General features: G+C 39.8%; 1 protein-coding gene across 2 annotated transcripts in view; it reads left to right on the top strand.

The window, feature by feature from the left end:
- TNFRSF11B (TNF receptor superfamily member 11b) overlaps positions 1-25214 on the top strand; it is a 28484-nt gene extending 3270 nt beyond the window's left edge. The window contains exons 2-5 of one of the 2 annotated variants that reach the window (XM_027583610.1): positions 15821-16190; positions 19993-20184; positions 21924-22148; positions 23994-25214. In XM_027583610.1, coding sequence (XP_027439411.1) covers positions 15821-16190; positions 19993-20184; positions 21924-22148; positions 23994-24382 — 1176 coding nt within the window. In that variant the 3' untranslated portion in view covers positions 24383-25214. The remainder of the gene's footprint in view (positions 1-15820; positions 16191-19992; positions 20185-21923; positions 22149-23993) is intronic. The other variant, XM_027583618.1, reaches the window with a different exon arrangement.
- Positions 25215-25562: the final 348 nt, after the last annotated feature.

The following is a 25562-nucleotide window of genomic DNA, read 5'->3' as shown; positions in this document are numbered from 1 at the left end:
CCATTGTGTAGCGCCCAAACCATACCCTGGTCTTCTCGAGGTTAATCCGTGTCATGGTGACAAGACTTAGGGCGGAGTGTGGGGGTGAAGGTGTTGGGGGCAAGTAGGTGATTTTTTTTTTCCTCAGGACTACTGCTTGATGCCCCTGTCCTTAGGATAATGCCTTTTTTGGTTTGTTCTTTGTGGTTTTTTTTTTTGGTTTCCTTCCCCTCGCCCAGTGATTGAGAGTATTTGTCTCGCTTTTATTGGTTGGCTGCTTCACTTATTTTAAGAGAATGATCGCTCTGAAGTTTGTGGGAGAATCTGACATATATTCAGTCCTAAATAGTCCTGATCCCCGCCCCTAGCAACCTTCAGCACAGTGCCCTAATTTCAATCTGATCTTTAATTTTACTTCTTAGGCTTAAACCACAGTTGTCAAATTCCATTGGCTGGGGAAAAAAAACCATTCTGTGCCAGATGTTTTATCCCCTTAGTTCTAGAAGGAGAGCTATGGCAGTGTCTGTCAGAGGGGCACTAAACACACACTCAGCTCTTCTTGCTCCCCTATCCACTAACCTGCCTGCTGCGTTTTGCCCTGAGCAGCCCTCAGCCCTCCTGCCTGCATGTTCCCTATCCTGAAAGCCTTTTGTGAAAAGTGTTATTTCCTTCAGCATCTCATTAACCAGTAGCACTTTGTTTAGCTGGAGTTTCTCCTTTGTAGCTGAAAAAAGAGGACTGGGAAATAGATTGCAGAGAAAGAGTAATTTTATAAAAATTTATGTTTGCATTATTCAAGGCCTTGACTAAGGACGCCTGGCTGCCCCTTATGTTGCTACAATGGAGCAAAAATGCCAAAATTACCAGTGTATTTGTATGTTTTGCCCTGTAGGGCAGTAATTCTCAATCATATCACTTCTTCCATGCACTTTGAAAATAAATCCTTTGTAACAACTCTCTTGCTCCCCTGAAATGAAATTTAGAGTACCTATATTTTACCTACATACACAATTTTTAAAGACAATATACTAGCATAACTATACTATAAGGAGAAATAAAGGAAAATAGCTAATAATAAAATAAAACTTCGCTGTAGACATAATGAAGCAGTGATATGTTAGCAACTTTATGTGAAATAGCTTGTGAACACACCACTAGGAACAAAGGCCAAGCCCATGTGATCTGCTGGGGTTCAAAACCATGATCGTGTTGACTTTTTCATGCAGTGCTTTTCTGAAATGGTGAACAAACCTTGCCAAAGTTTTAAACAAAGCAAAGGACAACCTTCTATCCAAGATTATGTTGTTAAATTCCTAGAAAATTCAGTATATATAAAAATCATGCAAAAACCACTTTGTGTATATATAAAATGGAATCCGAATCTAGGCCAGGATAATGATAAATAGGTTTTTTGTCAATAGGACATCTTGAAGTGTGTGGGACATGAGATTATTCTTGATGGCCCAGGACACCTAGCCGTCACGGTGACAACAGAAATCCCCCACAGATTTTTCCAGAACTTATAGGGGATATCACCACCACTTTGTGGGAAGCAAAGTATAAGCTCTTTGCAAACACAGATTTCCGTTTTCTTCATATTTGTGGCTCCCAGGTCTCCCAGCGCCTGACACTAAGTGTGTTTGCAGAATGGAGCTAAATGAGATTGGTAGCATGTTATATCATCTACCCAACAGATTCCTTACTGCCAGAGGGTTTACATTCTAATGTTGGCTTTGATCTCTTTCAAAAATATAGATATGACACCCTGTCAACTATATTTTAGATGTTCTTTTGTACATTTCTACTATGACAGTTCCTTATCCCATACCCTTCGTGAAGACCCATTCTTTTTTTTTTTTTTAGATTTTATTTATTTATTTGTTAGAGAGAGAGCGTGGGCGAGAGAGAGCAAGCGAGAGTACAAGCAGAGGGAGCGGCAAGCAGAGGGAGAAGCAGGCTCCCAGCTGAGCAAGGAGCCCCGATGTGGTACTTGATCCCAGGGCCCCTGGGATCATGGCCCTGAGCGAAGGCAGCCGCCTTAACCGACTGAGCCACCCAGGCGTCCTATGAAGACCCATTCCTAAGTGAGCAACAGAAATGAACTACATTCATATAGCGACCTGTGGAGGAGCTACCCTAAGCTCAGTTGAACCCACTTCCTCACTCCCCATCCGGTTGGTTCAGGCATCCGGTATTCATGTTTGGTTTGATCAATTTTACATGTTTGTAAAATGAGCTAATGTTCAGAAATCAAGTAGACATTTGGATTCAAAATCTTGGCACCTAGGAGAAGCCTGGGCTGAAGACAGCAAATCTGGTCATCAGCATACAACAGGTTTTTTAAAGCAGCGGGGAAGGGTGATTGCACACGGTCCAGGGCAAGAGAGGAGAGAGGGGAAGCAGTCCCGGAGCGCATTTGCGATACTGACAGTCCGGTAAACAAAATGCAGATATGAACAGTAATAGCAGTCATGTTAGAAAAGAAAACAAAAATGAAATAAAACTGAGTAACCCACAATAGCAGGAACTAGTGGAATCGGAAATCCTAGCAACATCTGTAAACTATCTGTGCAAGAAGAAAGACTGAGGTAATCGGCCGACTTGAAATAGATACAAGGACAGCATTTTTTATGTGACATGTACATTAGTTTTTGGAACTCACTGCCACAGGAATATTTTGGGGTGACTTGCATAGAAAGTCTAAAAAAGGATCTTTTAGACAGTTGTAAGGGATAAGAATAGTGTTACAAGACATTAGGTACGAAGCTGTGTGGTCCCCCCACTCCTCTCACATTTACCTGGCCTCTCTAAATTAACGTCCCGAGGGCCAGAACACTCTGCAGACACACTAAAATGGTTCCTCCCAAACTCAGGTGACATAACTTCCCAGGTATGGCCTTGGTAGGTCGTTTTCACCCCAATTTCTGAGAAGCACCTGAAGCAGCCAGACATAATGGGTAGGCAATGCGGGAGTAAATGAATACCTTTCCTAAAGCCCTGCTAAAAAAAAAGTAATGTGCTCCTAATGGCCTTGATTTATTACTTTCTTATTTGGATTTTGAAAAAATTTGCCTCTCTAAAATTATGTTTTATGCGTTGATTGATTGATTTGTAAGATTTTATTTACTTATTTGACAGAGAGAGAGACAGCAAGAGAGGGAAACCACAAGCGGGGTGGGGGGAGGTCAATCATAGGTCAAGCATTTTGATTAATGCCTCTCAATGATCAAATAAACTGGGGTTTGGCTACTGTGTAGGAGAGGGAAGAAGCAGGCTTCCCGCTAACCAGGGAGCCCAATCCAGGGTCAATCCCCGGACCCCTGGGTCATGACCTGAGCAAAAGGCAGACGCTTAACGACTGAGCCACCCAGGCACCCCTAAAATTATGTTTTAATACTGTGAAGACATTGTTTAATTTCGGCAGAAGCATCTTCTATACAAACAAAAAGAATAGCCTTAGGATTTTCACTTCAATTTAGTCCTGTACCTTGGAAGCATTTTCCGTAAGAACTTCTTAAATAATCAACTATAAAATAGGAAAATGGGTGTCAAGATGGATTTAGATGTAAAACAGGGCAGTAATTCCTCCTAAACTTCCTGTCTGCTTTTGGTAAATTCAATTTTCTTCCCTGGTCTTTGACTCAAAAACCTCAATTCCTTTCCCATGTAATGTTACTTTCTTGTTCAAAAAAAGTGATTTCTTTTAGTCTTAGAAAATACGGATATCAGGAAGCATTCTTTAAAAAGTTTCCCCACCCATCAATTTGCACTAACACCACCACCACCAACAAAATGTAATTTAGGAATTCAGTTGGACATAGTGACGCTAAGATCATTGTGGTGGCAGGAGGCAAGGTTCCTGTCTTAGTCTGAGATCCCAGTTGGTGACGCCCAGCACTGTGGGTCTTAACTTTACCCCATCTCGAAAAATTGTTTGAACCATTATATTGTACACCTGAAACTAATATAACACGATGTTAATTATGCTTGAATAAAAAAATTCATAATCATAAAAATAAATAACATGAAATAGAGGGTATTGGACCAGATGATATGTGGGAGGTTCTGCTTTAGTTTTTGAGCTTTTGTCATTAAAAAATAAAGTGACAAATTGATGATAGAGATTTAGTACTCCAAACATGCAAAAATCAAAAGGACTTATTTATCTATAAAAAAAATTATCTTTTTTTTTTTAAGATTTTATTTATTTGAGAGAGAGATGTGAGAGAGAGCACGAGCGGGACATGGGGTGAGAGGAGGAAGCAGGCTCCTCGCTGAGAGGGGGCCAACGCAGGGCTCGATCCCAGGACTCTGGGGTCATGACTGAGCAAAGGCAAATGGCTTAAACCTACTGAGCCACCTAGGCTTCCCCTATGAAAAATTATCTTAAAGGAATGTTTCTTAACAATCTATTTTTGTTGCAGTTTGTCAGTTTCTTCCCGGCCGGTTGGTTTCATGTATAAGAAATTCTAAGTCATTGAGATCCCAGGGGAAGCAGCTTTTGAAATGTAACTACTTTTAAGTAGTAAAGACTTTATTTGTTTTAAGATCACGGATTATTCTTTAAAACCATAAAACATTTTTTCATTTGGAAACAAGTCCTTCTTATCCTTAGCTAGTATGCATAGAAGTCATTAATGTGCGTATTTTTCATATTCCATCTAGTTAGAAGCTAAGGTCCAAGACACTCCCTCAGGACTTAGGAAGGAGATATAATTTTGGTTGCTAGCAATCTCCTTGGACTCATTGTAGAATTTTCTTTGCATTTGTCTTCACAAGGAAAGTACTGACAACTGCACGTGGCTTTTTGGAATAAATGTCAAACCTTCCGGCAGAATAAGCTTGGTAATGGGTTAAATACTTCCCTTGAGTACCACACAGGCTGATAGACAGAAATTTCTGCTCCCACACTTTCTGTTTTCTATCTCTCCTTTTTTTAAAGATCTTATTTTTTAAGTAACTCTCTATACCCAACGTGGGGCTCGAACCCACAACCCCGAGATCAAGAGTTGTATGTGTTTACCTACTGAGCCAGTCGGGTGCCCCTTGTCCCTTCTTTTAATGAGTAAAAAGAAGAGAAAATTGACTGGCTTGTGTTAAAAAAAAGGCCACGGGGGGGGGGCGCCTGGGTGGCTCAGTCGTTAAGCGTCTGCCTTCGGCTCGGGTCATGATCCCAGGGTCTTGGGATCGAGCCCCATGTCGGGCTCCCTGCTCTGCGGGAAGCCTGCTTCGCTTCTCCCTCTCCCACTCCTCCTGCTTGTGTTCCCTCTCTCACTGTGTCTCTCTCTGTCAAATAAATAAATAAAATCTTTAAAAAAAAAAAAAAAAGGCCACGGGAAAGTATGAGTGATGTTTATTGAGCAAGGATGTAGTTGTTAGTGCTGCTTGTAAATTGATCTCAGTTCTCCCTTCCAGAAACATAGTAAGACTGTGCTTTCTAGTCTCCTGGTGAGGGTGGGGGTGGGGAGAGGACACGAATATTTCTGGCCACTGACTTGTGAGTTAAATGGTATGTCACTCCAAATTGGAGCACTTAACTGTGGACATATGACCCCCCCCAACTCTTTTTTTTTTCCTCTTTCCCTCCTCCACAGCAAACCAGCCATGTTCTAGATATTGGTTGCGTTATCATCCTAGGTCATGGACAAAGGACAATGATAATAGGCTCCAGTGGACCCACTAGGAATATAGCATGAGTGAGAAATAAACCTTTGTTATTTTTAAGCCACTGAGATTTTGAAGTTGTTTATTAGCACAGCATAAAACCAAACCAGTCCTGATGGACACAGTAGCCAAACCCCAGGTTTATTTGATCATTGAGAGGCGTTTAATCACAATGCTTGACCTATGATTTTAGATTATTAGTTGAAACTATAAGTTGAAACTATTAGATTATCATTTGAACTATTAGTTGAAACTCCTTCAAAGATACTGTTAGAAATATTCATGAAGAAGGACCTTTCTTCTGTTGCTGAAAATTCAAAATTCAGGGAACTAAAATTATGTAAAAGCTTAGCTGGGCTGCAAAATGGAAAAGTCACGAGATACTTAACTTATCAGACACTCTATTATGTGAGAGTAAGCAAACAAGGATCATGTTTTTTCATGTTCATGTTCATGATCATGTTTAGAAAAGAAAACAAAAAACAAGAGTTTTTTCTCTTCATTACTTCCAACTGACACTTCCTTCATAGAGGTTCACCGCCATTTTTCATCAGGACAACTTCTCCCCATGGAAGCTGAGCCAAAGAAGGAAATCATAAAATAGAAAGACACTAATGATTCTTAGAATATGTTTAGTATATGGAAGACACACACAATATTTCACTTAATTTTCATAAAAATGCCATGATAGGGAGATTAGTATCTATTTTATAGACAAAGAAACTTAGGTTCAGAGAGGTGAAGAAATTTTCCCTAAGGGGACCTAGCTGAGTTTTTTTGTCCTAAAGGAACTTACATTTAGTAGCTGAGTCCAGTGGGAATGAAAATATCCAGAAGTTAGAGCCAAGCTTCTGTGGGTGCCTTCAAAGCCAGAGATCTCTGCTGAGGTTAAGAGAACCCCAGATGGGGCTCACGAGGGTCAAATCTTTGGGCAAAGTGATTCCAATGTATTCTTCACCCTTTTTCAGCTCCTCCTTTGGCTCCAGGGGGGACATCATGTCTTTTTCTTTTGAAATTAAATGCCTTGGCCTCCTTACTGGACATGAGTTCAAAGCTCAGATGCCATAGGAAACACAGCATGAGGCAAACACACGTTTTGGTACCTTACTAGAAAGTGCAATCCTAGGGAAGGAGGAGTGAGTGAAAGGAGAGTAAGGCAGAAAAGGAAGGAGAGCATGTTCAAGAGGGTGCATTACCAAGAAGCTACTGCTCAGTGCAAAGTACCGCTCAGTTTTACAGAACCGTCGTCTGGAGAGCCTGAGTGAACTACGGCATTTCAGGACAAGGGAGGGGGAAGAATTTATTCAGCAAGATAGATAGATGGCTGGATGGCTATGTAGATGGATGGCTGGATAGACAGGAAGGAAGGAAGGCAAACAGACAAGATGGGTACATAGATAAGATGGAGAGGTAAAAGATCTTCCTGAACTTTATATTGGGTTGTAGTTGATTGTTTATATGCCTATCTCTTTCATAAGACGGTGAGTTTCCAGAGGCAAGAGTCACTTGTTAGAGGCTTAGAATCGGACAGGATTGGATTGAATCCCAGCTCACATGTGTCCTGGCTCTGTGACCTTTGACATGTCACTAAACTTCTCTGAGACTCTATTTCTTTATCTGTAAAATAGGGATCATCTTATCTCAGACATTGGTGGAGGAGATGGATGATAATAGCCCGGGAAAGAAAGGGCTTAGTATAGAGCCTGGTATATCATAATATAAGGCGGCACTAAGCTATCATTATTCCTGTATCACCCGGGGCTTCTAGAATTTCACATGTTGGAGGCACACAGTAAATCCCTCCATGTTTAACTCACATCTTGTCTTGTTCCATTTCCATTTGTAGTTTCTGTTCCATTTTATAATCACTACGGCTTCTCGATCCTAACTTTTTCTCACCAGCTGCCCTTAACCATATGTTGATTGGACCTCAATCCAGATCATCAACAACCAAAAGAGGTGAATAAAATGATGTGAGTAGTGTGTTACTTTCAAATAAAAGCACTGTAGAAATAAAAAGGAATTTAAAAAATTGATGTTCAAAATTATCAACATACTAAAATGTGTTGCCAGCTGTAAGCCCCAGATGCCAGGACTATAGCTGGAATACTCTGAAGTAGTGCTTATTGAGTGGACTTGAATGGATAGAATTATAGAGAAGATTGCAACCAGCTCTGCTGTTGAGTGGAACTTTTCAGAATTAATGGTCAATCTCAAATCTGGTGATCAACAGAAGCGCAAGAGAAGAAATAGTAGGATCCAGGGGGCCAAACATGTAAGATGTCTATGTATCTTTCTTGGAAAGTCTTAAGTATACCTGTTTCGCTAGTTCTTTTTCCTCAGAGATTTGTTTTTTTCTTTTCATTTGTTAATCTATCAAACTCAGTTGTCTGTAAAACTCCTTCGAAGCACCAAAAGCATCATAAGCAAATCTGTCCTGATAATTCTGGTCAATTCCAAACATAAACAAGGTACTGCTAATTAACTTAAAAGCCTTCAAACAGCTAAAGGAAACTTCTGACGGGAACAAAAAATTGAATTTAAGGTTGAAGTTTACCTGAGACAGTTCTTCAGCCCCAAGGGAAGCAAAATAGTGTAGAATCTGGCTTAGCGATTCACCTAATAAATCATAATTCCTTGGGTTTCCTTTCCCGCTTGCCTCGCATTAGCTGTTGGTGGCAAATCAGTTCTGTGTAGATGAACAGATTTAATTCAGTTGCTCTTACTTCTTATGTAGAGACCTAATCCTCAGCCAAACAACTGACTCTTGTGAAAATTATTAAGCAGTGGGACACCCTTAGGTGGGGAACTTGCAGCAGCAGATAAACCTCTCAAATGAACTACCCGCTTTGTTTCTACATTTGCCTTTAAAATGGAAGCTACATGCAGATGGAACAGTACCTGCAAAATGCCACGCAAGATGAAAGGTGCTTAAAAAATTTTTTTTCCTTGAGGCCCTTCTGTCATCAGTAATCATTTTACAGATGAGAAAACTGCAGATTTTTTGCTTGTTCTTGGAAATTTACATGCTGGATATTTGTCTGTGTGCATATATCATCTCTAGGAATCCTAATTACACATAGTAAGCATTCAATGTATCTACTGAATTGAATAAAATTAAATGAGATATAGTGAATACTTGGTATGTATAAGACAGCATCTTAAGCATGTGAGGAGAATGGAGACAAACCCTTTTCTATCTGGCCCCTCTAAGCAGACCCATGAAACTGCCTTGAAACATTTGATATAGACCAAGAAAATGATACCAGTTGGGAAGATACTGAAACTAATTAAAAAAAAAAGAAAAAGAAAACAGAGACACTTTTTCTTGAGATAATTAAGAATAGGGCAGAGAGTCAACTTTTGGCTCATCATAGGTGTGTTACTTCCTACTGAACAAGAAACTTCAAAATGTCTTCAGAAATAAGTCTGGTTCAAAATATCTCCCATTTCCCACCTTCTATATAATTAGTACACGTAATAATGCCTCCTACTTGTCTGGAAGCTTATTCTTCACCAAGTTTATTTGTGTCCCTCCTTTTATTCGTTTGAAATACAACAACTGTACAGGGATAATTAAAATAAGGATTATTCTCATTTTAGAGGTAAGATAGTGGCTCAAGGTTACTAAACCTAGTGGTCAAACTGAGTTTGGAACCCTGGTACTCATAGTCTAAATGCAAGTTCCCAGCTAAAGGTGCTCTTCTTAATTAACATTGACCTAATGGCCAAGCTATGTACTTTTTAGAATTTATTCAGTTATCCATTTAGCATTTTTTTCTGAAACACTGATATTCCTACCTTTTTTACCTTCTCTTTTTTCATCCCATCTTGCATATGTTTATAAGTTCCCGGGTTAACTTTTTGTCCTTTTATGCTTATATGGGATACACCTGAGTAATGCCATCTGATCTCTCTGCTTCTAGGGCCATTTATGTGCCTTAACCCTAAAACCTGTGTCTTTAGCTGCCTTTCTGTCCTAAATTCCCAATACATATATCCAGTTATGTGGTAGGCATCACTTGAGTCTCATAGGTGGAAGATGGTCCAAGCTAAATTCATTTTCTTTCTCTATAACTGTCTTCTCCTCCTGGTGTCAGTAATTAATGGCAATACTACATACTACATAGTTCAAATTCATGGGGATGTTCTTCAGTTGGTTTTTCTAAGACACCCTCCCCATGCAATCAGCCAACATATCATACCTATCCCTTCCTCTCCTCCATCACCAGTGCCTAACTTCAGCCCCTCATAATTTCTGACCTATTTCTCTGCTGAGTCTTTTCTTGATCTTCTTTCTCCTCTCTTCTGCTTCCAGTTGTTTTGCAGTGATTTGTGTATTTTACATCAGGCTGGGCTCTTAGATGAATGTTCCTCTGAAACAGGAACATTACACTACGAGACTATAGAAAATCAAATACACTAAACTTCATAGGAAAATAGCTTTTTTAAAAATAAGCTTTGTAGTTTATACTATAAGAGATCTTTAGGAGATTCACCATGATACGTACCCTGAATGTCTTCCTTCTTGGCTAAGATGAACGGTAAAATGGCATGGTTTCTAAACTGACCAGAAGTTTAGCTAACTCTGGATAGTCCTCAAATAGTTCTCTGTGGCAAAGATCATGACGAGAGATCACAAAAGGAACTCCCAAACCAAGTAGTTATTTCAAGCTGTGCGTGGGCTCCTTTTAATGAATTTTCCATAAACGGAAACCCACTGGGTCACTCATGGTTCTGTATACCAGAGAGCAAGCCCAGTAGTATAGAATTGGCTGCATTGCACAATGCAAAATAACCTTGTAAGAGAAAGTGTATTCTTCTTTTGCCCTTTAGGATGAAGCATACACCAGTAGAGAAAACCATCTGAGAAATTTCTATCTCGGTAGCTTTGGACCAGTATGTGCTAGTCTCAGTACAAAGAAAAAAAAGCCAATGTCAGTTCATCTGGACTTGAGGAAGGCTTTGGTTGATCTTTCATGATCTCCTAACTCTATGCTCTTGGGTCTAAATCAGCACATCAGGTCTTATTCTAGACTATGCATGAAGGCTATAGTATAAGTGAGAGCATTGGTAAGTGTTAAAGAATTTGACCAAAAAACAGTATTATATGGCACGTGCTCTGGGTTTGAATTCTGCTTCCACTAATGATGGTGACCTAGGACAGTTATTTACTCACTGTAAGGCTCACTTTTGTAGCTGGCAGAAACTTAACAATAATAATAATAAAACATTGTAATGTAGGTACAAACCAAAATATTATAAAGGTTATTTTTAATTCTACTGCCTATCACAGAGTAGAGATTTGATGCACATATGTTCGAACGGAATAGACAAAACAGAATTCCATCTTCATATTGTCCATTTTTTGTTACCTGCACATACCATTACCATACCACTCTACCTCTTACATATTGAGAATGCCAGTTAGAAATTTTGTATGTTTGGGACTAAGAGTTAGATGATTAACAAGAAAATCAATTAAAACATTTAATAATAAAAATTATACACATATATCAGAAACTAAAACATTTAAATAAACATTCATTCACCTGTATTTCGAGAGTTGGCCAAGGCTTTTCCTGGAATCTGTTTGCTCCCTGAAGTCCTATGCTGTCTTTCTTACAAAACCCTGTTCTATTATTTATGGCCCATCCATTTCAATTTTGGCACTTAAAAGACACTTATGAAAACAAATGATTATTCTAGACGTTTACCCCATTTGTTTTTACAAGCTGTCTCAGCTACTCCAAATTCTGTAGTACATTTTTGCGTTTTTTTTGCTTCTTTGTGGCTCATCTTTATCAAGTCATTCCCAAAGCATTTTCCCAGAAAAATAATAATTTTTTTCACACCCATGTTGATTAGTTTACATAATATTTAACTGAATTACCTAAGGATAGTTACAACCGTAGCATACACAGATACATATATACAACTAGCATGAACAGATTCAGCAACAAACATCCAACTGACTTTCGTGAGGGACCCAACTCCATGGTAAGAGCAGATAAAAGATGGCATGCCAGAGGAGGAGGGATCGCTGGGAATTCAGGTCACGGCGGGCATCTGTTGGTTCTACAGAGGCAGTAGAAGGCATGGGTGAGTGTGAAAAGTGGAGATTGGAAAAGAGGGTTCTGCTGTCCAAAGTGGTTTCCAAATAAAACTGGAGCAAGAAGTAGGAAGGGAGTTAAAGCAAGACATTTGTTTCCAAGCCTATTAGCTAATCAAATGCTGTCAAGCCACAGAATATTTTTTTTAAGATTTTATTTATTTATTTGTCAGAGAGAGAGAGAGAGAGAGAGAGCAGGGAGCAGGGGGGAGGGCGCAGAGGGAGAAGAGATTCTCCACCGAGCAGGGAGCCCAATGCGGGGCTCAGTCCCAGGACCCAGGGATCATGACCTGAGCTAAAGGCAGACACTTACGTGACTGAGCCACCCAGGCGCACCCAAACCAAAGAATATTATAATGGTAGCTAGATGGGCTGTGGAGAACAATGATTCAGCTGACTCACCAGCATCCTCTACTAGCATTTTATAGATGAGGAAAGATGGTTGGGTTGACAATAGAAAATTCTTTAACCACTGTCCACCATTAAAAATGGAAGGAGAAGGACAAAATTATCAGAGATGGCGCTTTAAGTGTCTTTTCAAGGAAAGGCGCACTGGGGCTTCGGGAAACCAGGCGGGGTAGCACTAGATTGGAGGATTCCCAGATGCCCCAAGCACAAGTGGCTTAGACCAAAGCATGGACGCATAGGGAATGGGAGGAGGAAGAAAGAAAAAATAAAGAGAAAAATCCCATTTAATTTTTCTTTAAAAGCCAAACATAAAACACCAAAAGCAGAGTGGCCCTTCTACAGAAAGCACTTTATGCTTCTGCAGACACACCCTGCGCACATGTCCTAGCTTTCACAGATGATTTGTCAGTGGTTAATGCATCTTTACAGAGAAATTTATTTTTGAACTCATGGATTTTGAATACTATCAGCTGACAAAGGAGATGGAGCCAATGTTAAGATGATGTATCCTCCTACGGCATCTTTTTCATTGCTTTTCCAGGAAATGCTGAAGAAAGTAGGAGACAGGACTGAGATGAAGAACTCTATTGATCTTGTCCATCCTCTGTCCAGTAGCTGGTTCCAGAAATTCTGTGCGGGAACTGGGGCTAACCAGAGATTGAGACCTACCCGTCCAGTTTTGGCCACACAGTTCTGTCTTTTTACCAAAGTGGAAAATTTTCAAATAAAACACAGAGGCCCGATAGAAGTTGCTAAAAAACAAGTTATTTTGCAGTTCCTCGTGGCTTTCTGATTTTTTAAAAATATATATGATAATCCCATGTGGTGACCTTGGAGAAATTACCTTCACTAATCTAATCCTTAAGTCAACCTTATTTATTCATTTCTCTGTGGATTCCTTTCACCTCAACTTCCCTGTATTTTGAAGAAATGGCAAATAATTTCCAAAGCATGGTTTCTGGAAACCAACAGTGTCATGTCCAATTGCCTAGAAAAATATAAATTGCATCAGCTTTCTTGGTCAGATCTTCAGTTTGTGTGGCTCCTTCTCGTGAGGAACACAAGCACCATCTTGGGAGTGGACGGATGGTTCCCATACCATCCTCATCACTCTTGTTAAGGAGGAAAGAGTCAGCTGATGAGTAAATGGGCACAACTGAGCCATGTGAAATGGGAAAGGGGGGATTGATGGGGAGGTCAGGCTGGAGGAAGTTTTAGAATTCCAGTCCTACCAAGATGGGGCTCACTCAACAAGTAGCACAGAGGACAAAGGTGTCCCTTTGCACCTCAGAGTCAAGGCTCTTGAAAGTGACATAACCTTTAAAATGGTCTTTCAGGAAAATCAAAGGTGAACAGCAAGAGAAAAAAGCATTTCTCCTTGCTTCCATGTGTCTGCAAGTTGCATCAGGAAAACTTCATTCCCTAGCATTGAAGATTTTAGAAATATTTAAGCCAAATCCACACAAGGGGCCTTGAGAGAGGTAGCATAAACCATTCAAATGACCAAGTAGCCACCAAGCTTTTCCATCTTGCTCTGTTTCCTTTGAAACACTGATTGCTACTTGTAATTATTTATTTCTTCACTTTGCCATCTACCCCTCGCTAGACTGTGAGCTCCTTCAAGGCAACAACCATCTTTGTTTTGTGCACCACTATATGCTAAGTTCCTTCTACAGTACCTGGTACACAGTGGGTGCTCACCAAATGTGTGTTGAATGAATAAATAGATTCCAAATTTCTGAAAGATTCAGAGCAAACCAGTTTCCACCCACTACTGGTTCATTTCTTCTTTCTACTAATGTCGATGAACTTTGAGCCAATAGAAAGCCCCAGGGAAATTCAAGAACATATTTACTCTAGAAACCCTCAGGTCATGAGGGTGTCTTGAGAAGACCCCAGAGCAGCCCTGATTTTACGTTGTATTCTTTTTGTTGGTTAGGAGTCCTTTACCTCACAGGACTCTGAAAATTGCTCTTGGTTCCAAAATCCATGGCCTGAGGTGAGATATTTTGTTCTTTCTGGCTTATCAGCTCATATTAGGTCTAGTCAGCCCTGACGCTTGTCATGTTCCAGTAAGAAGTGAATGTGTTGTTAATTAGATGAAAATACCCAAATGCTTATGAAAAGGGCCATTCTTTACCTTTGTCACTCCGAATTCAAAAAGGAGTGCTGTTTCCCTAGTTCCCATGCTTTTCCCAGGTCAAGGGCTTCTGTGGGATTTCTGTGTTCTATAAAGAAGAGAAGTTTGGAAAACATTATTGTGTTTGGTCTGCCACCTCCCCACAGCCTGAAAATAGTCAGTGTGGATCCCTGTACCATAAACAAACAATAAAAACCAAATAAACCACCCCCGACAACCAAACAACACTGTTTCTTAGCGTGTGATTTTAATTAGTGTGAAGAACTAATTCCATGTTCCCTTGAAGATCTAGAATACAAGACAGAGCACCCAGTTGGAGCTGTCCTCCCAAGAAGCACCCTCACCCACAAAATTTTCTCTCCTGCTGCACTGGGCCTCTTCCTGACATTATGTATAGAAACTTCTGAAACCCTGCCTGTTGCCTGAGGTTTTTCCCAATCAACCTGAAAAGAGGTTGATTGGTCCTTTAATTTTCTTGACGTCATTTACCTATAAGAGTCAAGACTGGACCGTATGATGTTCTGGAAGAAATATCAGTCTTAAAATTCTAGGAATTTTTCCATGAATTGCAGGCTCCATGAAGACAGGGTGTAGGTCTCACTTACCAGCATATTCCTGGTGCATTCCTGGTAGGCATTCAATGCCTAGCTGCTGCAAGAATAAATGAATGAATGAATGATCAGGATGACTGTTGATGTAATCATGCAGTCTTCACACATCTCCAACTCTTTCTTTCACTATACATCAAGTCCTAAATATAGCTGCAGCATCCTCCCCACTTAAATATTCTTAGTCTCCCCCCCTCCATGTTTCCAATCTCTTTGACTTGCTGATTTTTTTTTTTTTACAACACTTACCTTCTAACATGTAATTTATCTGTAATATTTATTCTCTCACCCACCACCCAAGTGTGTTGTATACTCCGCCAGAGCAGGGTTTCTTGACTATTTTACTTAACTGCTGCATTCTGATTGCCCAGCACAGAGCTTGGCACATAATAAGAGCTCAATAGCTATTTGTGAAGCAAATAAACGAAAGAATAGTTATTGAATATGGATACCACGCATTGGAGTCACTGCAGGGGAATTTTTTAAAATCCCTAATCCCAGCTGCACACCTGTGGAATCAGAAGGGGTAGAGGTCTGAATCCCAGGAGTCTGCGTTTTTATCAGGAAGTCTAGGAGATTCTGGTGTAGATTCTGGATTCTGAGAACCACTAATTCATCCAGCTCATTAATCTAGACATAATCCTGAAACCTAGGGAGATAAAGCGTCCTGTCATCTGAGCCTGGGTTTACTTAATACAATGTGTGTTGCCACCCCCATCTTGGTCTTTGAGATTAAGCTATTAGAGGCAAGAATAAGGGCTTCTGAACTTCTTTCTGTGGTGCAGCCCTGTAGGCAGGAAGGTAACGAGGCTTCAGGTAGTAAAGGACTTTTTGAGTCGAACGATGCTTTTGCACAGAAGAGCCACCCTATCTCCATGCTAACGTGTTCACCGTTTCCGTCTCTCCTAGTTCCTGGACATCACCATTAAATGGACCACCCAGGAAACCTTTCCTCCAAAGTACCTTCATTATGACCCAGAGACCTCTCGTCAGCTGATGTGTGACAAATGTCCTCCTGGCACCTCCCTAAAACAGCACTGTACAGCAAGGCGGAAGACCGTGTGCGCCCCTTGTCCCAGCCATTACTACACAGACCGATGGCACACCAGCGACGAGTGTCTGTACTGCACCCCGGTGTGCAAGGAGCTGCAGTATGTCAAGCAGGAGTGCAATCGCACCCACAACCGGGTGTGCGAGTGTGAGGAAGGGCGCTACCTGGAGCTTGAGTTCTGCCTGAAGCACAGGAGCTGTCCCCCTGGGTTTGGAGTGCTCCACGCTGGTACGCATCGCCTTTTGACACGGCACAATTAATGAGATCGTACAGAGTCAGGTAGTACTGAAAGTTTAAGGGAACGCTTTTGGCCTGATGATATTATAGGACAGCAAATTGCAAAGGTAATAGAACCTGCTAGGTACATCCTATGGGGCTGGCTTGCTGCCAAAGGACCATTTCAAAGAGGAATACTTTGCCACTTGGGGGCAATTTAGTGACAAATCTCCGATGCGGCAAATGGCTCTCTAATGAGATGCGTGATGGAGTGCTCTTTTTTAAAGGGACACACTCGGAGTCGCACTGTGTAAATAGCTCTGTGCTTCCCTTCAGCACAGACAGCTTCAGACTGCAGTGCTTTTTGACAAACATCAGAAATGATAATTGATACCAAGAGAGTAATTAGGCTGATATTAATGAGGCTCTGGAGTGCTAACAATGAGCAGTTATAATTAATTATGTAAAAAATAAGAATGGTTAGGGGAAATGCATTTCATTATTAAAAACGAAGCTAGTTCTTCCCTTGGCATGGGCGTCGAGTGTCTGTGAGGATAAAGACTGGCAGCATCTCTTAAAATGAGCTTATTCTTTATCTTAGACAAAAAAGATTGTCAAGCCAAGAGTCAGTACTTGTCTACAAACAAAGTACTTTCTCTTCTTGCATTTTGAACAGCATAGGTTAAGGCCAGTGTGCACGTGCACTGAATCTTTTAAAAGCTGCAACCCACATTTTTTCCTACCATATTCACGAAGCTTCAATGTAGTCTGTATCCTCTCGTGGCTTGGGATAATTAGGAATATTCACTTACTTTACTTTTTTTTTTTTCCACCTTTCTGGAGGAAGTAGTAATCAGTATAGATTCTGAAGCAAAGTTTCTCACCCCCAGTGCTACTGACATTTAGGGCTGGATAATTCTTTTTGTGGGCAGCTGTCCGGTGCATTGTAGAATGTTTAGCAACATCCCTAGTCTCTAGCCACTAGAGGCCATCAGCACTCCTCCCTGAGTTGTGACGACCAAAAATATCTCCAGACATTGTCAGTTGTCCCCTGGATGCCAAAATCCCCGCTGGTTGAGGACCACTGGCTTAGAGGATGCTCATTACTTGTAATTATTTTAACGTTCAGAAGTTGTGATACACAGAGCCTAAATTATTCGATGGCAAATATTTTAAGTTTAAAGGCATATGAAGGAAACATTCAAAAGTTGAAATCTATTTCATTTCCTAAGTTGTGAATCATTTAAGAATAATTACAGGAGGTGCAGATTGCATGAGTGTCCCTTAAAATGTCTCTAGCATGAGTATTTGAGGGAGAAATGGGTGACACTTCCTAGCGTTTATTGGATGATGCTTTGGGATTCAAAACCTAAACCAAATTGTAGGGGGCGTCAGACTCACCCAACAAAACCAAATCTGTTTAATTCAATTCATTTCAGTTTTATATGCAAAAAAATTAATTAAGCAGGGACTCTACAGCTTGGAAACTAGAAAAATTTGGAAAATAATGGAAATGTCAAGGAATTTTATCACATCAGCATGAAAATTTGTTTGGGGAATGAAGCAAGCAGGCAGCCAGAAGACAGACAAAGAGACACATTTTATTTTGCACTACCACAGTGGGGCTTACTTACTTACCTCTCCTCCCTAAAAACCCACAGGGCAGAGTTCCTCATCGAAAATAAGAGGTTTCCAGTCCAAAGAGAACGAAGGACTATGCAGTGTTACTCCAAAAAGTATTAACCATTCCTTGCTGCTGTCGTTTTGAAGTCAGGTCGTCTCCTTTCTATGTTTTACGTACTCCGATCTGTCTGTGTGTCCTGTCATTCCTATGTCCTTCCGTATGGCTGGCATGGTGACATCCTCAACGGGAGAGCAGAGCTCCTCTCCTCATTGTGGTATCTCCCATTTTGCCTGTCAGGTTATACCGTTTACATTTCCATGGATATTAATAAGGCAAAGTCATTTACTTAGATAGGTAAATTTTTTTTTACAGAAAGTTCTAACAATGATAAAAGAGGGAAGTCCTGTTCAGAAAGGTCATTGTTGAAAGCCTCCCAAATGTTTCAGAAACTTTACTTTCCATTATTCTTGGATTCTCTTTGTTAAAGAACTTTACAAGCTCCATTACCTGAAAGAATGTCTTGTATCGTTGACCTTCTCATCTGGATGCATGGCGCAACCCAAGCCTTCAGCATGTATCTGAAGAATGATAAGATTCTTCTTTGTGCAGTGACAGAATACTATGGAGTCAAATACCTCTGCTTATGATATTGTAGAAACTGGTGTGCATTTGGATCCCATTGAAGGAGAGAGGTGTAGTAAGAAAGTATTAAACAAAACAAAACAAAAAAATTAGAATTCTATGTAAAGTTTTTCCTAACACGATGTCACTGCAGTGCTGGAAATGGCATGGGAAAGATTCAGACGATGGTTTGCCCCTCCCTCTTTTTTTCTTTTTGCGAGCCCTTTGTCATTTTTATTGATCAATGCATCATCCATCCCTTTAGAAGAAGCAGGAACTGAAACTAGAACCAAACCGTTTTGCTCTTTTTCTTTTTCTTTCTTTCTTTCTTTCTTTCTTTCTTTCTTTCTTTCTTTCTTTCTTTCTTTCTTTCTTTCTTTCTTTCTTTCTTTCTTTCTTTCTTTCCTTTCTTTCTTTCTTTTTCTTTCTTTCTTTCTTTCTTTCTTTCTTTCTTTCTTTCTTTCTTTCTTTCTTTCTTTCTTTCTTTCTTTCTTTCTTCCTTTCTTTCTTCCTTTCTTTCTTCCTTTCTTTCTTTCTTTCTTCTTGTTGATACAGTGAGGTGGGGAGTTTGAATTTTTAATAAATGAAGTTTATTAACTTTCTGTAGCTTTCATTTGTCCCTTTTGTATTTGTTATCTCGCCTGAGCCAGAATTGGCCTGGAAAACTACATTTGAATATTGAAGTCTGCATCTGTTCAACTAGCTTACACTAGATGGAGGTATTTTCATATGCAAATACACTGTAATGTGTAATCTAGCCACGCATAACAGAGTCAAGGGTTTGAGGGTATTTATCTTTAGTTGCTGACTGGTTCAAGTTTTTCTAACCAGCGAGTTCTCCAAACTTATCAAGTATCTTTCCACCATGAAATAAAATGCCCTTGCAATCACCCTTCCCTGAAATTTTAACGACTGTGCTCTTTTAAAACTCAATAGTTCAAGCAAACGGTTTATCATCTCCCATTTACTGCGTAGCTAAACTGCAGGCTTACGCTTTTGAGTCAGTGACCAACTTTATTGCCACCTTCAAAAGTTTATTATAATGTTGTAAATTTTTACTTCTCAGGGTTAGCATTACTTAGTTGTTTCACAATTAGGATTCAGGAAACACAGGACTTCAGGAGGCACCGACTGGAATTTAACAACCCAGCGTTCAGTGGGTGCTGATTTCAAAGAATGCTATTACGGCAAACACGCAGCAGTTATCTTCATGATTTTCCAGAAAGAAATGTGTGAAGAATCTGGCTGAAAACAAGGCCTCACCGATGCTTGAGAACAGGCAGGACAAATGAACTCCCTTACTCTTTCCTTTCCTCTCGTTTCGTGTTTTGTAGGTAACAGCAGAACACACTTGTGTTTGTATTACAGGGAAGGGAGACTGCTGGGGGGCTGCTCAGTCTAGAGGTTTCCTTCTCTGCCTAATGAAGTGAAAAATGCTTGAAGTTTTGTGCAACATGATAGTAGCAGTAAAAACCAAGTGGAAAGCCTTTCCAAAACGGTCTTAAGAGGAACTGTCTGCTGTGAAAGTATTTGAGAAGAAAGTGCTAAATTGCTTGGTATTTTCTGTAGGAACCCCAGAGCGAAATACAGTTTGCAAAAGATGTCCAGATGGGTTCTTCTCGAATGAGACGTCATCTAAAGCACCCTGTAGAAAACACACAAACTGCAGTGCATTCGGTCTCCTTTTAACTCAGAAAGGAAATGAAACTCATGACAATGTATGTTCTGGAAACAGTGAATCGACTCAAAAATGTGGAATAGGTAATTATATTTCAAAATGTCAGCCTTTGTACCACCTCTGAATTGAATGCAAGATCCTCTGGCTACCTTCTTAGAGAAACTCGTATTTTTCCATTCTTGAATGTTAACTGGCTACGACTGTTCCTGCCTCACTAAGGCCACAAGTCACAGTCTCTCCAGAGGTCTCACCTTGTCATGATCGTGCTCCCAAACTTGACTTTCTCCCTTTTACACTTGAATCAAATCTTACCCATGGGGAAAGGGGTGGTGTAAAGATTATGTCTGAGGCCCAATTATCAGTCCGAATTGTAGAGTTTTTGGTAAATTATGCATTTTTATTACTTTTAAGAATAAAAACTGGAAAAAAAAAAGAATAAAAACTGGCAACTAAGAAGCATCGTGACATAAACCGGTAACAAATCAGACAGGGCAAACCTGGCTTTGTTACCTATGATGTTACTGCCTCGACTGCACAGAAGTGATCAGTTCCTCTGATTGTCCTAAACTCTGTCTGTATTCAGGAAGGGTCACTAGCTCCAAGCTCATTATGTGACTGCATCCCATAGTGGTGTCATTCCTACCACTAGACTAATCTCAGACCTTCTATCAAGGATGCATCACACCAAAGATGACCTGCCTTTTATGATTTAACCAGCTTGACTCCTCTCAAGCATCTTTTCGTATGACATAGAAGAATATGAAACACAGGAATGTGGGCTGAGATATTTAATATTCACACCCAGTTCCAACATGTTTTCACCCTGTAATCCGAATCTTCGACAAGTCATTTAGCCTTTCTGCTTTTCTAGTCAAAAAATGGGATGGGGGGCGCCTGGGTGGCTCAGTTGGTTAAGCGACTGCCTTCGGCTCAGGTCATGATCCTGGAGTCCCAGGATCGAGTCCCACATCGGGCTCCCTGCTCAGTGGGGAGTCTGCTTCTCCCTCTGACCCTCCCCCCTCTCGTGTTCTCTCTCTCATTCTCTCTCAAATAAATAAATAAAATCTTAAAAAAAAATGGGATGAGGGAAGAAGTGATAAGAGGAGCGACTTCTAACTTTAACATATTCTTTTTAATTCATTTTTAGTTTTATTTTTATCATTCATTGAGCACTTACTATGTGTCAGGTACTTCTGCTGTATGAACTTTAATCTTTGCAAAAACACTGACGTTTGCTCAGGTCAGGCCATTGTACCTCTTTTCTAAATGGCATTATTTTTTTGTGTTGATTATTTTCCCACTTAATGTATGCTTATACATCCATCTCCGTCCTTGTTCTCAAAGGTAAACTATGTTTATGTGTGTGCAGAAATCAGTATACTACTCTAGATTACTTTTCATGCTCCTCTAAAGACAGTAATTATATTTGTTTTGACATTGATCTTGAAGTAACCTGTGGATGCTAGCTAACCCTTTAACGAGATTTAATATTTACATTAAAATATGTGAATGTGTATATCGAGACATAGAATTTTTGGCTGCAATTTATAGCAATATTTTCATTAGACATTTGTTAAATTCTCTCCCCTAAATGCCCTAAAAGAACATTAGAAAGGACATAAGCCCAGTTGCGTTGACAATCTGCCACTAAGACCAGCCAACAGAGGGTTGATTTTTATCCAAACTTCACATTTTAACACATTCGATTTTGAAAAACCCCTATTGTTGCAAATAAGCAAAAAATTGGCTTATTTATCTATTGCCCGCTAGACTTCCAAGAATCCAGTTGCTAAGTAAATCTTCTTGGTTTTCCCACCTTTAGATGTCACCCTGTGTGAGGAGGCATTCTTCAGGTTTGCCGTTCCTACAAAGTTCACCCCTAATTGGCTCAGTGTCCTGGTCGACAATTTGCCGGGCACCAGAGTAAACGCAGAGAGCGTAGAGAGGATAAAACGGCGACACCGCCCACAAGAACAAACTTTCCAGCTCCTGAAGTTATGGAAGCATCAAAACAAAGATCAAGATATGTTCAAGAAGATCTTCCAAGGTATGGTAACCTGAAATAAGCAAATCAAGCAGAAATCACACCTATTTATCATAAACAAGAAGACTACGCACTGTTTAGTTGTGTGGACAACGTTTCCCTTTGGGAATTACTATTGGACTAAAATGTTTTCACCAAGCAATGGTATAGAAGCTATCCCTAGAGTGGTCGTGCAAGGTTTTATTCTCACCTCCTCCACACCCCAACTGCTTTTTAAAGTATATGGAACATTCTAAAACAAGAGACAGTCCATTTCAGTACAGGACTAGACCTCAGGAATTCCACCTCTAGATCCCTTAGCAGTTTTATTAGCATCCCCTCTGGCCTACCTAGATGTTCTTTAAACACTTTGGATCTTATCTTGCATTTCCACCAAGAAGCTCTGTTGTATTTATTTGTATTTATCTGGTAATTCTGTCCAGAGGGCCTCCAAGTGTCTTACAGATGTCCTCTCATTAATCCTCACAACATAACCTATTTTTAAAATTACCATTTTAATAGCATATGTTGTGAGGATTAACGAGGTGAGGTCTGTAAAGTGTTTGAGTTTCTTAGAGAAAAGGGCTAGTTAAAACCAAGTACTCTCATGTTTTCGACTTTTATAAAAAAAAGTCTCCTTTAGAAACTGTGTGTGTGTGTGTGTGTGTGTGTGTGTGTGTGTGTGTGTGTGTGTGTGTGTGTGTGTGTGTGTGTGTGTGTGTGTGTGTGTGTGTGTGTGTGTGTGTGTGTGTGTGTGTGTGTGTGTTATGACGGGAAAGAATCCAAGGGGAAAAGGAAGTTTCATGCAGTGTGGACTGTAAGCTTTAGGATATACAGTGGAAAGAGTTCTGACTTCAGTTAGCATTGTGAGCACCTGCCAGAAAGGAGGAAGATTTTCATAATGCAAAGTGAGAAACCCATCTGCTCTTTACCTGTAGTTAGATGACCAAAGAGTCCTATACTTCCCAAAAAGCCTCAAACATCCGAAACTGAGGCCTGTTATGTTAGGAGACTAAGATTTTTGACTTTCACTTGTACAGAGTAAAGTTTTTTTCTGTTTTTGGCAAACAAAATGTATTCTTTGAAAGTATAATTAGCCCTGAAGCAGGAAGAAAAAAGGGGGCGGGGAAGAGATGGGATAGAGAATCAGAGACTGTTAGAATTGGAAGGGTCCCAATTCTCTATTTTATAAATAAGCACATTTTAGCCCAAAAAGATGAACTGACTTGCCTTAGGGCTCACAGACAGCAAATGACTCGTGTCATTAATGGGAATGTTAGAGACTCCCTCTTATGTTTATGTCCCAGCTCATTACTGAAATATTCTCTAGGCCATATGAATGCTACCATTCTTTGTCCTCATTCTATTGAGTTTTTCAGATCTCCTCCTCCTCCATAGTAATCCTCTCGTGCTATTTATTAAAGACCATTTTGTCACACCTAACTTCAGATGAGGTATATATCACATATCCACTAATGAAAGTTTATATTACAAAATGGCCAAGTCGAATACTTTATTTTTTTGAAATGTTATGGTTTTAATTTTTCCAGTTTTTCTTAGAAAACTGAGAGTGATGTGTCTATAGTTTTCGACTGTTCATTTCCAAAATTAGGGCTTTTCACAAAGCTCTGTTGGATGCCTAGAATACATAAAGCACATTACCCTTTATAACACGAAATAATATTCAACTCAGTTCTCACAAATAATCATTTAGCCCTCCCCTCCGCCATAAAAGGGAAGGGGAAGGTTATCCTTAAAATAAATTTATGAAATTCTGGGAGCAGCTCCTTCTGCCTCACGGTCGTTTTCTGGTGGTGGCTTTAGAATATACATTATGTGACCGTCTCTCTGGGCTTTTGCTTGATGCAGATATCGACCTGTGTGAAAACAGCGTACAGCGGCACATTGGACACGCAAACCTCACCTTCGAGCAGCTCCGCACCTTGATGGAAAGCTTGCCGGGGAAGAAAGTCACAACAGAAGACATTGAGAAGACGTTGAAGGCATGCAAATCAAGTGAGCAGATTCTGAAGCTGCTCAGCCTGTGGAGAATAAAAAATGGCGACCAAGACACCCTGAAGGGCTTAATGCATGCGCTGAAGCACTTGAAAACATACCACTTCCCCAAAACCGTCACTCAGAGCCTGAAGAAGACCATCAGGTTCCTTCACAGCTTCACCATGTACAGATTATATCAGAAGCTATTTTTAGAAATGATAGGGAACCAGGTCCAATCAGTAAAAATAAGCTGCTTATAACCGGAAATGGTCACTGGGCTATTTCCTCACAATAGACCAGATCCAATGAATGAGTAAACTGTTTCTCAGGCACTTGAGGGGGGTACAGTGATTTCTTTCTCATCTCCAAGGACTAGATTTGGCCACACGGCACAAAAAGAAAGAATGGTGTGGAGAAAGAACTAACATCTCCCCCAAAAGTTCAATAAACCCCAAATAGTTTATCCAACTGATAGATCTGGTCCCATATCTACTGACTATATTTTTTCCCTTATTACTGCTTGCAGTAATTCAACTGGAAATAAGAAACTAGATCCATTGTGCCTTACTAAATATGGGAATGTCTAACTTAAATAGCTTTGAGATTTCAGCAGTGCTAGAGGCTTTTATTAGAAAGCCATATTTTTTTCTGTAAAAGTTACTAATATATTTGTAACACTATTACAGTATTTCTATTTATATTCATTCAGATATAAGGTTTGTACATATTATCATCCTAAAGGGAAATTGTGTAAGACAATTTTAGAAAGAAAAATATATATTCTGTTTATTATAATGACAAATGAGAGATAAAATATATTTTTTAATGGAAAGTTTATAGCATTTCTTAATAGGTACTGCCATTCTTCCTGTGTGGAGTGTTTTTGTAATGTACTTTTACCTGTATAAGCTGTAATATCATTTTATAGAAAATGCATTATTTAGTCAATTGTTTAATGTTGGAAAGTGTATGAAATATAAATTATCTGAATATTAGATGCTCTGAGAAATTGAATGTACTTTATTTAAAAGATTTTATGTTTTTACTATCTAAACAACATCATTAAAGTCTTCAAATTATTTTTCATTGCTTTTCCTCTTGCTTTTATTTGAATCAGACGTTAAGGGGTCTGAGGTTTCACAGTTTTCCCTGTTCTTTGATCATCAGGACCACCTGAGAATTGTTAAAAATGCAGATTCCTGGACCAATGTATTGAGAAACTGAGGAGGAGGGCAGAAACCTGCATTCTTAATAAATTCCAAAGTATCTGTTACTACATTGAAATTGGAGAATTTCTGAAGTCAAGCTTAGTACACAGGTGGTACTAACCACTTACAACTGCACGGCTAGCATTGAGAGACTAAACTAGTTTTATTTTGGAAACTGGCACTACTTAGTTTAAGAAAATAATTGGAAGGGTGAGGTATTCGGTTGAATGAT

This window comes from Zalophus californianus, chromosome 4, assembly GCF_009762305.2.
Source record: "Zalophus californianus isolate mZalCal1 chromosome 4, mZalCal1.pri.v2, whole genome shotgun sequence".
NCBI lineage: Eukaryota > Metazoa > Chordata > Mammalia > Carnivora > Otariidae > Zalophus > Zalophus californianus.
Note: the sequence above shows the minus strand (reverse complement) of the source record. Positions and strands in the feature narration are given on the sequence as shown.